This window comes from Caloenas nicobarica, chromosome Z, assembly GCF_036013445.1.
Source record: "Caloenas nicobarica isolate bCalNic1 chromosome Z, bCalNic1.hap1, whole genome shotgun sequence".
Lineage (NCBI taxonomy): Eukaryota > Metazoa > Chordata > Aves > Columbiformes > Columbidae > Caloenas > Caloenas nicobarica.
The window spans coordinates 78767479-78781975 of NC_088284.1; the positions used below are offsets into that span (position 1 = coordinate 78767479).

General features: G+C 38.0%; 1 protein-coding gene across 3 annotated transcripts in view; it reads left to right on the top strand.

The window, feature by feature from the left end:
* Positions 1–14497, top strand: part of VCAN (versican) — a 112907-nt gene that overhangs the window by 52671 nt on the left and 45739 nt on the right. For 2 of the 3 annotated variants that reach the window (XM_065656131.1, XM_065656130.1), the window contains exon 7: positions 1820–4966. In XM_065656131.1, the coding sequence (XP_065512203.1) occupies positions 1820–4966 (3147 nt within the window). The remainder of the gene's footprint in view (positions 1–1819; positions 4967–14497) is intronic. The other variant, XM_065656132.1, reaches the window with a different exon arrangement.

The following is a 14497-nucleotide window of genomic DNA, read 5'->3' on the forward strand; positions in this document are numbered from 1 at the left end:
CTTGCAAAGGTGACATTTTCAAAGCTTGGTGTGTGAAACTAAACAAATATTTGTGTGACTCTGACCTACACATGTGGAATTCATATCTACAAATATCGAAGGAGCACTTAATTAGACATGGATGTGTGAAAAGAACGGATTTGTGCATACATATTGCATATGCTTGAGTATAAACTGTCATTGCACAAATATGTGACTAAGTTGAGTCTTTCTAAATTTTCGATTTACTTTCTTGCTCTCTTTGCTCATACTATTAGCTCCTGCAAAACCTGAGTCACTCAGAGGATGCACCATCATCTAGAAAATCTTCATCCTCATGTGCTAGGCAGTAAAAATTCTGTCTCAGAACTCACTTTTTTCCCTGATAGCTGCTATTCATATGCTACATTGAGTAAAGTTTCCTGGTCTCTCTTATTAACTCACAACTATAATAATAAGCCTTTTCTTGTAAAACACTGTAACAGTTTTGATTTCTGCATATTAGAGGAACAGACTTCTTCACTCTGTTAGAAATTGAGCAATATTTTCTTTTGCAAGAAGCTGTACGTGTAGTTGTGTTTGGTAAGCAGCTAGTCCTCATATACACGGCCTCTTTAATGCATTCTTCATATGCTTAGTCTGATTTAAAGGACCATATTTTGCTCTTAACTTGCATCCATTTAAGTCTTTTGACTCCCAATCACTTAGCAATTAACAGAACTGATTTAACACATTCACATCTTCCACTTGTCTGCTGCCATTGCCTTTCCAAAGGCTACCGACCTGGAAGAATTGGCCGGAGGGAAGAAGTTCCCACCCTGGGCTTTTCCCAAGTAAATCCTGTTTACTTAGCACAAACTCACCTTTTCCAGGAATTTAAAATCTGATACCAGACTTTGCAGTGTCATGGTTGTCAGCACACATTTCCTGATCAGATAGGATGAAAATCTGTGTCAGAAGGAGTGGACAAGGGATAAGGCAGCAAGATTCTTTAAAACATCACAATTTGGTTCACTGGAACGACCTTTCTTTGTGTCTCTTTGGAATCTGGGATAGCTACCCGCTTACTCTTCCCATCATTCAGAGAGTTCAACACTCTGCCTTTTCATGTTCAACACTCGCATAGAAGCACTTTTGCATGAAAAGGAGTTTCAGATGTGTATCTTTGAAGTGTTTTCCAAAGATCAACATCTTTATAAATATTAAGTTTATGATCTTATAATTTACTGTTCTCACCTTTACCCACAAACATTTCTCTCAGTATAATTTAAATGCAGGGCAGCATCTCTTGCAGCTTTGTAAAATAGTACTTTCTGATGGCACGTTTGTCCCTGTTGCTTAAGAATGCTCTCAGTCCAGGGAGGGCTCCTTTTTGCAACTTGCAGTTACGTGCTGAAAATAAACTACCGTGTTATTTCACTCCCTTTATACATTTGAGTTGTATGATACAGTAAGCTTTGAGGAACACCTACAGGTTTACAGTTCCACTCATTCATGACATCATGAAAAAAATTTTTATATTCCCTGATCGATACTTGAACTGTCTAATGGGTATTCAAATAATATGAGGACTTTGAGGGGTAGTTATATAACAAATGTGAAGAATACTGCTAATTTTCTCATTTCATCTCGCTTTAAGTTAGATATTCTGCAGCTTTATAGTGTGTTATTTTGTTTTTCGAAACTCTGTTGTATGCAAAACAACTACGTAAAATCTTTGACCTTTATACTTATTTCTCAGTGTAGCATTTAGTTTTTGTTGGGATCATTCAAAGTGAATTAAAGTAACATTTGTTTGCATTCTGACTGGTTCTTTAACATTTTTTTTTAATTTTTTAAGGTAAAAAAATCGTAACAGAGCCTACAACTGTTAAACTGATTACATCTCTGAAAACCGACAGTGTGAAATCAGCATCTGCTAAAGTTACTCTTGAACCTCCTGTTTCTGAGACTTCGATTACTGAAGTGGCTGCCACCAAAACAGAGGTCCCTGCATTGGAGAAAACAACCCTACAGACTGAAGAAGATACAGAAATTACTCCTGATGTGGCTGAGGAAAAAAGGGAAATGGAGGTGCTTATGGAGAACATTAACTTAACCACCCTTCTACCTCAGATGGTCACAGATGGTGAAATAAGCACTTACGATACACTGGGAAGGACTGAATATGATGTTTCACCCAGGTTAACAGAGAGCACATCTGCAGCTTTGGAACTGGAGCCCACTTACTCTGAAGCAGAGTTGCCCGAGGAACAAGGTAGGTCTGAAAGCATTGAGGACGCTTTCTTGACCTCTATAATTTTTCAGGATAGCACAGCTGTAGCTAAGAGTTCCACTGGTTCGTGGGAAGCTGCTGAAACAGGACATACACAAAAACATGATGCTGATAATCAGACTGAACAAATAGAAGTGGGTCCTATGAAGACAGCTACAGATAGCTTGTTACCAGTTTCTCGGAGAGAGTTTCCCAGGACAGGGACTTCAGTTTCACTAACAAAAGAGAATATTTATCTTGGTGCCCACTCAACCAAAGAACCCACAAAAAATTCAATGGAGGCAAAATCTGACAAGAAACTCACGACTGTTGTAATCCCTAAAGCTTTGTTCACTGATCAGTATGATCTTACTACAGAGGGGGAGGGCAGAGAGAGCATGTACACCATTATGCCTGATAGAGTTTCTGGCATGGCTACTGGTAATGTCCCAGAATCAGATGTGCGTGCTGCATCAGAGACACTCGTAGACAAGCATGCAGTAACCACTGGACAGTTTTCTACAGCAGATGAATCAACTCCATTGCTTAAATTTAGTTCTGAAACGGTGTTTGATAATGAAGCATCAGCTGAAGGAAGCAGAGAGGACCTGAGAGATGTTCAGCCTACTGTGTCATCTGGAATACCTGTATCCTTTTATGTATCAACTGTTAATGAAACAGGATCTGAGGCCATCACTCTCTCAGGAAGTACTGTTTCCCTGCAAAAATTTGGAGAAGGCACCATATCTGTTATCCACTCGTCTCAGCAAATGGAAGGATCAGCCACTTTAGAGGAGCAGGGAAAAACAAAAGAGCCAGAAATGAGAATGGTGGATGTTAAGATCCCTCATGCCACAACTGTAATTCCTACTCATGTTACAGAAGAACCTGAGGGACATCCTGCAAGTGAGAAGTTCACACACGCTCCCCCAGCTTCTGATATGTGGCTTCCAACAGATAAAGATCAGGGGTATATGACAGAAGCGTCATCTCATACTAAGAGAATATATGAATTAGATACAGAAGATGTTATCTCTGGAATGGAGCCTACATCATCTCCAGGGCAAATTACAGAATATATAAAGCATCCAGGAGCTCTGATTTCAGCAGTTACAGATGAAGCTGAGACAGCTGGTTTTGATCAGAGTAAAGACACTACAAGTGTCTCCCACACAAGCATCTCTTTGGATTTGGAAATGATCACAGTACCCAAAATATCAGTGGATAGAAGTAGTACAACAATAAAGTCCTTTAGTTCCTCAAGTGTTACTGCATTACCAACTGCCATGCCCACAGTCATGGAGGTAACTGAACATGAAGGAGATGAGGCATCAGGGTATGTTTTGAAAACATCCATTCCTACCCCAGAAGTTGAACAAAGAGAGGCTACTGAGACATCAGTAGCAACACCGGGTGAAGAAGTCTTTACTGAAATGGAGGTCTCAAAATACACGTTGACAGGGGAAGGCCAGATAAGCATGGCAACATCAACTGTGGAGCAGTCAGTGGCAACAACGCAAGGCAGAAATGAAACACCATCAACTGGCTTTGGAGGGACAAAGGAATCTATTATCTTTACAGATGTAACAAAGGTAGATACTACAATTCCACAGGAAGAACGTGATGCTTCCCTAGTTCCAGTTACTGTAGAGAGTGAGGTCACTAGAGATGTGCCAGTTACTGATCACACTCCTTTTGATGGTATCTTTCACATAGAAGCAACAGAAGCAACTGCAAAAGATGGTGAGGTATTCCCAAAGGAACTCTCCACGAAAGATCAAGATAAGGAACCAGATGCTGCGACAGAGTCTATCTTATCTGTGACATCTGTCCAAATACATGAACAAAAGACGGCACCAGGATCTGAATCACCTCAGACAGCTGTTCAGGAAAACCAGGATGAGACAGGTTCAGCGTATGATGAGACATATCCAATAACAGAAGCATCAGTGCCTGCAGTGAAGCTCACAGATTATGGAAGAGTTCTGGGGCCTAACGAGACTAGCACTGGGACCTTGCGTTTCACCATGACTCTGAAAGCTGAAACTACTACTGATAAAGAAGAGAAGGTCACTGAAGCGATGCCTATAACAGTGGGTACCCAAGCAAAAACATACGAAAGCAGAGGAACCAGGGAAGAAGATGGTGATGTAGTAACCTCAGAATCTGAGTTGACTCCCCATATGATGCCAACAGGTCGCACTACTGTGGAAAGCATTACTCATCTGACTTTGGGAGCTTCTCCAAGCCAAACTCTGGAAGGTTCAGGAATATCAGAAGAACCTGAAGAAATCAAACCAGCTGTATTTTCAGCTAATGCAACAGATAAGGCAACTATTCTCAGTGATGTAACACCATCTTCCATTAGTGCTGTAGACAAAATTCAGCCTACATCAGCATCCAAACCTTTTGTCACTCAAAAGTCACCACGTCTTATTCCTGAGGAAGAAGAGGAAGTAACAAGCAATGACATCATGATAATTGATGAATCTATTTCTCCCAGTAAAGCCACTGCTGATGACGATCTCACAGGAAAGTTGTTAGAACCAGAAATTGATAAGGAGTATTTCACAGCATCAACTGCTACTGCAGTTGCACGACCAACTGCACCACCCAAAGTGAAGGAGGCCACAGAGGCTTTACAACCTCAAGAGGTGTCTCCTTCTACTTCACACCCTGATAGTGGAAATGACATAAGATTGTATGTTATTCAAATCACAGGCAATGACACAGGTAAGATTTTGCCTTTTAGACCTGCAGTCCATCAGAGTGGACAGTTCGTGATAACAAGCTGCTATACTTTAGAATATACTGGAGATGTTGCTTGGATCAATGAAGGATGCAAAGTACAAGTTTTATCTAGACAGCAACTTACTAAGTATTGGTAGGTCTATTTTTCTATCCATTTCAAAAAACCTCAGAAATGTGTTATGTGTATGTTTCAGGGTAAGATTAATTTCTATATAAGAATGAATATTTCCTTTTAAAAGTCATGATGGCTATAGTCCAGTTTTCTTATTTAATGTTGTCAAATCACTGGTTTAACTTCAGCTACCTTGAAACAAGCATTTTAATTTCACAGCTTCCATCCCATGCATTACTAGTCCTAAACAAAGCACTAGATTATTTTAACATTCCATTAGTCTGTAGCAATTAACAGTGCCATGTACAGTGTAGTCAGTTAAAAAAGGTTAAGGCACTCCATTGCGTCCATAAGTGGACCTCCTGTGATTTGGGAGGAAGGGTTTTTGCATGTTCTCATAGCATGTAATAATATTTTTAAATCCATTTTATGGGATCTGTGATGCAAATTGACATAATTCTTAGTTTCTTCACATTTTTTAGCTGATGTCGCTGTACATGTGTATATAGCTTCAATTCCATGGGTATCCAGAACAGAAACTCCTGAAGTAGAAAAGAACTGTTGAGTTTTATGATGAATATGTCTTCATAATGCAATAGCTGAAGGCTATGCAATTTTACATCAAAGGAGCCTGTCAGCTGACTATTATTTAAGATGTCTTGGTAAAACCTCATTTTTTAAAATGACATGTAAAAGAACTGACAAAAAATATAAAGCTCGAAATATCTATTAGGTTCAATGTTGCATTCTGTTTTATTCTTTTATACTTATTTTATAATTATTTTATTTTTTGAAGGAACACAGTAAAATTTTGTTTTGTATCCTATATACCTTAACTATATGCAATGCTTTTGAATGGTTTTATAAGAAACTTTTCTTATTGGTTCTTGGACATAACATCTGTATCTTTGAAGGTCTTATCCAGCAGAATTCTTAATTTATGGAAGTTTTTTGTTTGGTTTTGTCAGGTTTGTGCTTGGTAGAGTGTCAATCAAAAATCAAAAGGCAGAAGTAGTTTCCCTGATGTGTGCTATATCGTTATTGGACTTTTCATATAGTGAAATTTGTATATTTCTTCACTTTAAGCTTTTTACCCTACTTTATATTTACCAGATGTAAAACTGCACAAGTCATATCAGCGGTAGCTTAACCTTCTACTTCAGAAAATGATAGTGCTGTTATTTTAACATTTAAACACTACTTCTCTTCCTGTGGTATGTTATCGTTGTTTTGTCTGAAGCTTTAGATGTTGCCAGTGTCTTGGAAGTCTCAATTAAATGAGACAAGTCCGGTAAGTCAGAACAGAAGGGTGGTTTTTGAAGACTAGAGTTAAGCCACAAATTAAATACTTTTGTACCTGTGGAAATTTGGTTAATTCGAATTCGATTTAATCCTTAATAGTTGGACTGCATAGTGGTGAACTAGTTTTCCTTGTTAGATTGTTGAGTTTTACTACAGTCTATTGCATACAGGAGAGTGGGTTGTGCTGGGCAGCTGTTTGTTCCAGGCGAACAGAAAGAAGTAGGATGATTTGGGAGGGTGTGGGAACTTGGGGTTTTCTCCAGATAGTGCACAAGGTATATGATTCAGGATTTTTCTGAATATACATCAAGGAGAGTCTTATTTTACTCTTTTTTTCAGAATGGCGTGGGTACTGTGATTTGTTAAATTAGGAATTATTTCAAACTGGATTATCTAGAGGACAGTGCCCTTCAAGGCTACTCTTGCTTTTGCTTGGGCGATCAGGTCCTTAGGACAGACCTTCTGTATCTTCACAAACTTTCTAAAGCTCTGCATGCATTTTCCAGGTTTACATGTGCATATGTGTGTGGATGTTTGTAAATGGAGTTAAATCTATACATCCTTAAAATTCTACCTTTAAGAATTATTTAGTCTGTCAGCATTTAAAAACCCTATTTTTATTGAAATATGAAATTCTGTACATGGCAGTATGTGTATTGTCTCTAAACATAAAGGGATTTATCATGCATCTACTGCAAGGTCAAAAAGGAGTCATCTTTATTTTTCTGTTTTGAGAATCTGACAGTGGAAATTTCTCCATTTAGCTATGCACAGAGACAAGGCACCCTATACCTCCTTACCTCAAGTTAAGTTAGAGCTGCCAAAGATTTGTTCTGTTTGAGGATTCAGATTAGTGTTTTCTTTCTCCGGAAATGAAAGACTGCATCTGAAAAATCCTGCTAAGTCTGTTTTTTCTTCATTGTTCCTCAGTCCATAAAATTTTATTTGTGCTGAAGAAAATGTACATAGGAGGTGCTGAAGAGGAATGAATATGGCAAATATTGCTAACACATGCCTTTCACTATGATGTAGCTCAGCTTCTTATTCTATTATTCTTTGTTAGAAAATTGATCCACAGTCATACAGGAACTACATAAACTGTACCTTTGGCTTTTTGTTCTCAGTAAATGGGAATAATAAATACAGTTTTCATCATTACATTTCTCTGATAAAACAAAGCTTTTTTCTCCTTTGCTTTGACCTGTGTTCAAGTTAATATTGCTTGGTATTCTTAAATAAAATAATCAGGTTTAGAAGCAAAGATCTTCATGATTTTCAAGTCAAGACTTCAAAAGTGCCTCCCAACAAATGACAACTTGCTTACTATAGCCCTTCAAATGACAGCTGTTTCAAATAGGAATAATAATGAGAGGTTTGCTGTGTAAACGGTATTATGTATAAATGAATATAGTATTTTTCCTTTTTTGTGTATGCACCAGTGTTGGAAATATTTATGAGACTTTTTTTTTTTTTAATATTTCTTCACCTCCTTAGTATTCAGCTTTTGCCAGAAGCAACAGTTTAATAGTGAAGCAGAACCCAGCAGAAATATGGTGCCATGTTTTGTTTCCTATCAGCCATATCACTTAATTACAGTAAAAACTTGCTGTTATACTAACACAGCTGAATATTACTTTCTGCAGCTCTATTTACCATCTGTAGCGTAGGCATAATAATATTTAAATGCTCCATGGTGGTGCTATTAGGCTTTGTTAGTTATGAGCAATACTTTATACTCCATGCAGAGGGTCATGCCAAACGAATGGAGTTTTGGGAGACGCAGACGTTTTTAGCAGTTCCAAGCAATCAGGACAGAGCGTGTCTCTTGCAGCACAAGGGTTCCTTTGCCATTGCCTGGTGAAGTGTGGTGAGACCTCCACCATCACTGCTCTGGGTCTGCTGAGCTCGCCCATGGTCATGTCCTGGTAGAGGGAGAAACGGGAAGCATTTCTTGCGCCTTTCTTCTCAGTCTCAAACCCTTGCTAAACTGGTACCAGCTTTGCTGAGACGCTTTGAAGCCTTTGGCTGGAATGTGCTGTCAATGTATGGAATGTGTTATGGATGTATGGAATGTGGGGGATATTATTCTTCATTATTATTGTAGACTCAAGCTGCACTTAAAAAACGTTGGATGTTGACTGGGTTAAATTCAATTAAATATAGTGGCAAGGATCTTAGGCTGTCTTAGATACACACACCCCTTAACATGAAGTAGTACAATTTATAACTGAAAGTTCGTATTAAATATTCTCAGTTTTTTAATACAGCAAGTCCTTAAATTTATTAGACCAGAAAAACTTTCTCCTAGAGGACTTACTTTCTTATGCTGTCCAAAAAGTAAGTAATTATACTCCTAGCTTTTAAAATGCATGCTTGCAATCAATTAAAGCATTCATAAAGGAAGTTTCAGTTACTCTTAGATTAAAAAAAAATTACCAATGGACACAGAATTAATTTGAGGGCTGGGTGGAAGGTCAAGCTCATTAGCTTAAATTCTGGAAAATGCACTCTAGAGCTGATAAGAAAGCACTACTGAATGGATTAAGCTGCTTATTTGTATAAGAATACAGCAATTTTCATTGAGAAAATGTATTGTACAAACTATCCATGTACTTCCATGTGAACAAATGTGAGGCAGGTGCACAAATTAATGAGGGATATAAGGCATGTTTTTCCTGACAGCCTATGGCACATAGGCCAGTCTGGGGCAGGTGTTCCAATTAATGAGGGAAATATATTTGTGCATGGGGAACCATGCCTTTTTGTGCTACAAAAAGGACCACGCGCATGTTTCACAATGGAAGGAGCTTGGGACTTCATTCACTTGGGTGGAACAACAGACTTATTCCCTTGGGATCATGACCATATTGTGGAAGTGAGAAAGCAAAATAGCCCTACACTGTGATGTGTCATCATGTTAGCAGCTTTCCATTGCTTCAGATAGGACAGGGGAGTTTGTCTCACTGCTAAGATGCAAAACTTGCCACCTCGTGCCTTCTGTGTTCTTACAGCTCCCATGTGTTGTAGCCATGAGGGCTGACACTGTTGCTGGAAGGTAATGGATTAGCTGTTGAAACAAAAAACCCACCCAAACCTGAAGGAACTTTTCAGCTCATAAAGCTTTTATGAGATGAAAAATGCTTGTGGGGTGTTGTTTAACCGTGGTTGAAGAAATGCTGGAAACATAACTCCTGTCTGTATCAAGAGTAATTTGCACACCTGCATTTTTTGGAGGCGTTTAAAAGTCTTTACATAGTGAAGATGTTTCAAAGTGCTTGTTGGACCCTGGGACTCACACCAGCTCTGTCTGGTTTCTTGTCCCCTCCAGCTTTGAATAGAATGAAAGTGCAGGAACTTGTGCTTTGTAGAGGTGCAATTTTACAGAAAGAGGTTAAAAACCTTTGTGTTTCAACATGTAATTCTCTGACATGCATATTTCTGTCTTAGCAGTGTAAGAGGGCATGTGGAATTTGAATGAAATGCAGAATGGTAATGAGTCATAGTCATAAACCTCAACAAAGAAGGCAGAAATAGAGTCTTTTCAGGTCTGTTTTAGGCCTTGTCTTAAAATTAATTTAATCCTGTTGTCTTCACAGCTCCTTCTGGAGGGCTGTCCCAGATCATCATGGCTCTCTAAGTCTGATTCTAATATTTAGGCTGAATTGCTTCTTGGCCAGCTTATACCCATGTTTATTCTTGCCAGCATTGTCTTTAGCTTGAATAGGTCTTTCTTCTTCCTGACATTTATCCCTTGATAATTTTATTTCTCTGTTCAGTCACAGAGAATAACCATGTCCCCTTTCAACCTTGGTTTTGCAAACTTCTGAGGGGAATGTGTGCTTGGGAGAGTGGAAATGTGCTGGGAGCATGCTGGGAGGAAAGATGCTGGCTCTGTTCTGGAGGCTGTGGGTGTTGGGATGGTGCTGTGACCAGACCAGATGATGATGCGGAGGGACAGGAGCAGCGTGACTCGCAAAACCATTTCCAGGCAGCACTTCACTGGAAACAGAGCCAGCTTAAAAGCATGCAGCATGTAGACTTGTATCTGTCTGCACCTGTACCCACATTGTTCTATTTTAAGTTATTTTATTTATGCCTACTGGCAAATATGTACCTGGACACTGTTCTTTGTAGTACACATGCATGTGCTACGTGCAATTTTTGGTGTTCCTTTGAAAAATTACCTGTATTAATTATTGTGTTAGAGAGACTTCTGCTGAAGTTGAGGAGACTCATTTTGGGCTGAAATGACCATTTTTTTTTCCTCAAAGGGAAAGTATATGCTACTGAAACCTAGTGTTTATTCATAGAACCTATTTCAAATCAAAGTTGTTCAAATCAAATAAAGGATAGAAGCTGTCTTGTACTTACTGCATTCTGCTGCTGTATGTAGTGACTGATTGCCAAGAAAGTTTGGACCAGATGATCTTTGCGGTCTCTTCCAACCTGATATTCTATGATTCTACGATAACACACCCAAGTGGATGTGTACGAATAGGACTTCCCTGCCTGTGCAAGCTGTTCAGCTTTTTTAACAAATGCTTAATTCTTGATATCACTGGCATGCATTTAAGAGAAGTTCCAAATTTACCTAAACATTGTGGTAAACAGAGTACCATTTAATTTCCAAGTACTTTTCAACTTGTATGCATTTGGATGTAGTGTTCTGTGGCCACAATTTACTGGTATTGTGCAACTAGACTGACCTGAATTAATTTCTGGTGGGATGTTGAAGCAATAGTAAAAGTGGCATCACATGGGCTGAAAAAACTTCCCATCTTATTAACTGCAAAATCTATTTATTTAATGGAGGGCTGGGCTTGTATCCATGTTCCAGCTGACATTAAGACTATGACAGCTGCAGCTCCTCATCAGCCCTGGAGAAAGACCACATTTCCTCCTGTCCCGAGCACACTGCAGTCAATGGACATGGTCTTATTTCACTGTTTGAACTAGTAATGCAGTCCTTCCTGGTAGTGTTTTGCTTTGAGCCCTGGGCTTGTGTGTTCGGCTAAGAGAAAACCACCTAATGGTTTTGAAACACATTTCCAAATGAAACAGGTTTCTCAAAGTCCAGTAGCTACTCAAGTCATTTTCATGCCCTGAATGACGGAACGCTCTGTGTTATTCTTAAAACCTGGCATAGAGACAGCCAAGTTCTCGTTTTGTCTGGAGTCACTGAAGTGTTAAATGCTAAGCAACACGGCTAGATTCTGATATCATCTTCCCCAGTGTAATTACGCCACAGTAATTCCAATGAGGTGATCGAGAGCAGAATTGTTATGCGGGTGTAGGGATGGTAGGTATCAGAATGTCTTTATAACATATACAGCTTCTTGTTCATTCTATAATTGGGTGATTTTTTCTACAGAACAAATTTGTGCCACATATTTAACCCAAACTGATAGACCTGTTGCTTAATTAAACGAGTTGGAGTTTCTCTATATTAGAATACCCATGTTGTACTGGTGCTGTGAAGGGCTTTTTAAAATAGGTTGAACACTGTCACATACAAATCATAGTTAAAATGCAACAGCAATGATGCCCTTTATGAAAGCAAGCCCTAATAAACAAGTAATTGTAATAAAATAAAGCTTTTTGTACACTGCTCTGTTTTCCAAAACAAAAGGAAATAAAAAAAACAACCCCATATCCAACAGAGCTGAAACTTGAAACTTCAAAAGTTTCACAAGAAGTTAAGACTGAATTAATAAATAGTCTTTAGGCCACCAATACTGGTTTTCCTGAAGACTTATTCTAGAACAATAATTTCTTTTTTTTTTCACATTCCTTTATAGACTTCCATAGATACAAGGAACAGTGCCCTCACATTAAATACTGTTCAGAGGATGCCTACACATTCCCTGCTGTTTTTGCATTGTTTCCAAGGAAACATCTCAGTTCTAGCCATAACGATTACACATTTCTAGCTTTCCTGTAGCTCTTTGTTTATTCATGAGAGAAATGAAGGAATTTTATTCATAGGTACAATGTAGTTTTTCATGCTTCTGTTGTGAAGGAGAGGAATCCTTTTAGAAGTTTTGTTTATATGTGGAGAAGGTCTTAAGAAATCCTGTTGTAGGAAAGATAGCTGTCTTTTACATGGAAACAATATGACTTCACTTTTTTTAAGAAAGTGGTTTTCTGTACCAAAGTTTTGTGAATGTATCCAGATTGTAACAAATCTTAGTACTTATGATGAGGATATCATCTTTTTGGATCTTTCAGAAACTATTATCTGTACCATTTTACTTTACATGAAATGATTCATTGATACAGTGAAACTCTGTGTGAAGACAGGACATGATCCTAGAAATAGAAATGAAGGTATTTTTATAAGTAGCTCAAGTGCTAAAGGTCTTAATAGAAATTCATTCCCTTAGGATGGGTCACTTGATAATTAGTCTGATAATAGCTCTTTAAAAATATTTGTTGGCTGTTCTTTCTTTTTGAGTATGTAATTTTCAGTGGTTTTGGGGTTTTGTTTATTTGTTTTTAGTTGTTGTTTGCACAATTTAGATTTAATGATTGACTTAATCCTTGCTAATCCAGCTAGTCTTTTCCTTCCTTCCTCTTTTTGGAAGTGTTTAGATGATAAATATGATCAGTGATACAGATAATACCCTCTGGTGTCTTTCAAGATACTTGTGAATTATTTCCTGGCACAAGTCAGGATGTGTTCAGAGAGTCTGCTGCATATTTTGTGTTGCCTTTGGGAACATAGAGCTGAAGTTATCTATCTTTTTCTTTAGAGTAATTAACTGTTTTTTTCTTTAATGCTCAGTGAATTATATTAGGACTTCTCTGACCAGTCTCAAATTACCGTATTTGCTTAAACAAGGAGCACTCAATATAAAAAATTGTCTAGAAATTTCTATTCATTAATGATTAGAACTGAAATCCCTGAGGAAAGGAAATGCAGTTGGAATTGTGTACATGAGCAGGAGCAATCTTGTCTTCCAGCAGTCTGTGCCTGCTTTGGTATTACCTTTGGTATTAACTTCATTACATTTTTGTTACCCTCCATTAGATTAAAGAGTGCATAAGAAACATTAATTTTTAACTTTTTTAACCGTAGTCTTGGATTTTTCATGTAGGACCTCATCAAGTGAGAATTCCTTATTTTCAGCAGGAGGTTTTTGGCATCAAGAAAAGAATCTCCATGTGTTTGATGTAATATTTTTTTGCCAAAGTAACAGCAAAGAATATGCCTATATTTACACAGAGTAGCATCATGATTTTTAGAAGATTTTATTGTGGGATTTTGTCTAAACTATGTTTTCCTTTCTCAGAAGTGGTGATTGAAGTGATTCTTGTGTTAGTCACATATATACAGCTCAGGCTTGTAGTGAGTCACTCTAATGATATATTCTAAAACGTATATATTTGTATTTAAGATACTACGAAGATACCGTAATGACCTGAGTTACTGCTGCTACTGTAGTAAATCAAGTTATTTTGCAGAAGTAGATGAGTCTAGGACAAGGGTAATTTGCCCCCAAGAGTCTATTCCAGCATAGCTTTTTTTTCATATTTGAATGAAGAAAACTGAAGCTTAAAAATGTTTTGCAATGGAAGACTGATTGTATGTTGTCACCTAATTAATAGCTCTAAATATCTCTCCAAAAGGAGCAGAGACTGCAGCCAAATAGTGTAGCTAATCAGCTGTGGGCTTATGCGGACATAAAATTAAAAGTGTGCTTATCAGGTACTAGAAAGATGCTTGAAAAATCATAGGGGATAAAATGTCGGAAAAGTATAATGATAAGTGGCAGTGCAGATGCATAAACTTTTCCAGGTATCTGTAAAAAGAGCGTTGTGGGGTAAATCAGGTAGGGTAATCATTGTATAGCCTTAGTTCTTTGAAGACAGTTATTCAGAATGAAGCCATCCTCTCCTCTCCCTTTTTCCTTTCCTTTCCTTTCCTTTCCTTTCCTTTCCTTTCCTTTCCTTTCCTTTCCTTTCCTTTCCTTTCCTTTCCTTTCCTTTCCTTTCCTTTCCTTTCCTTTCCTTTCCTTTCCTTTCCTTTCCTTTCCTTTCCTTTCCTTTCCTTTCCTTTCCTTTCCTTTCCTTTCCTTCTTTCCTTTTCTTTCTTTCCT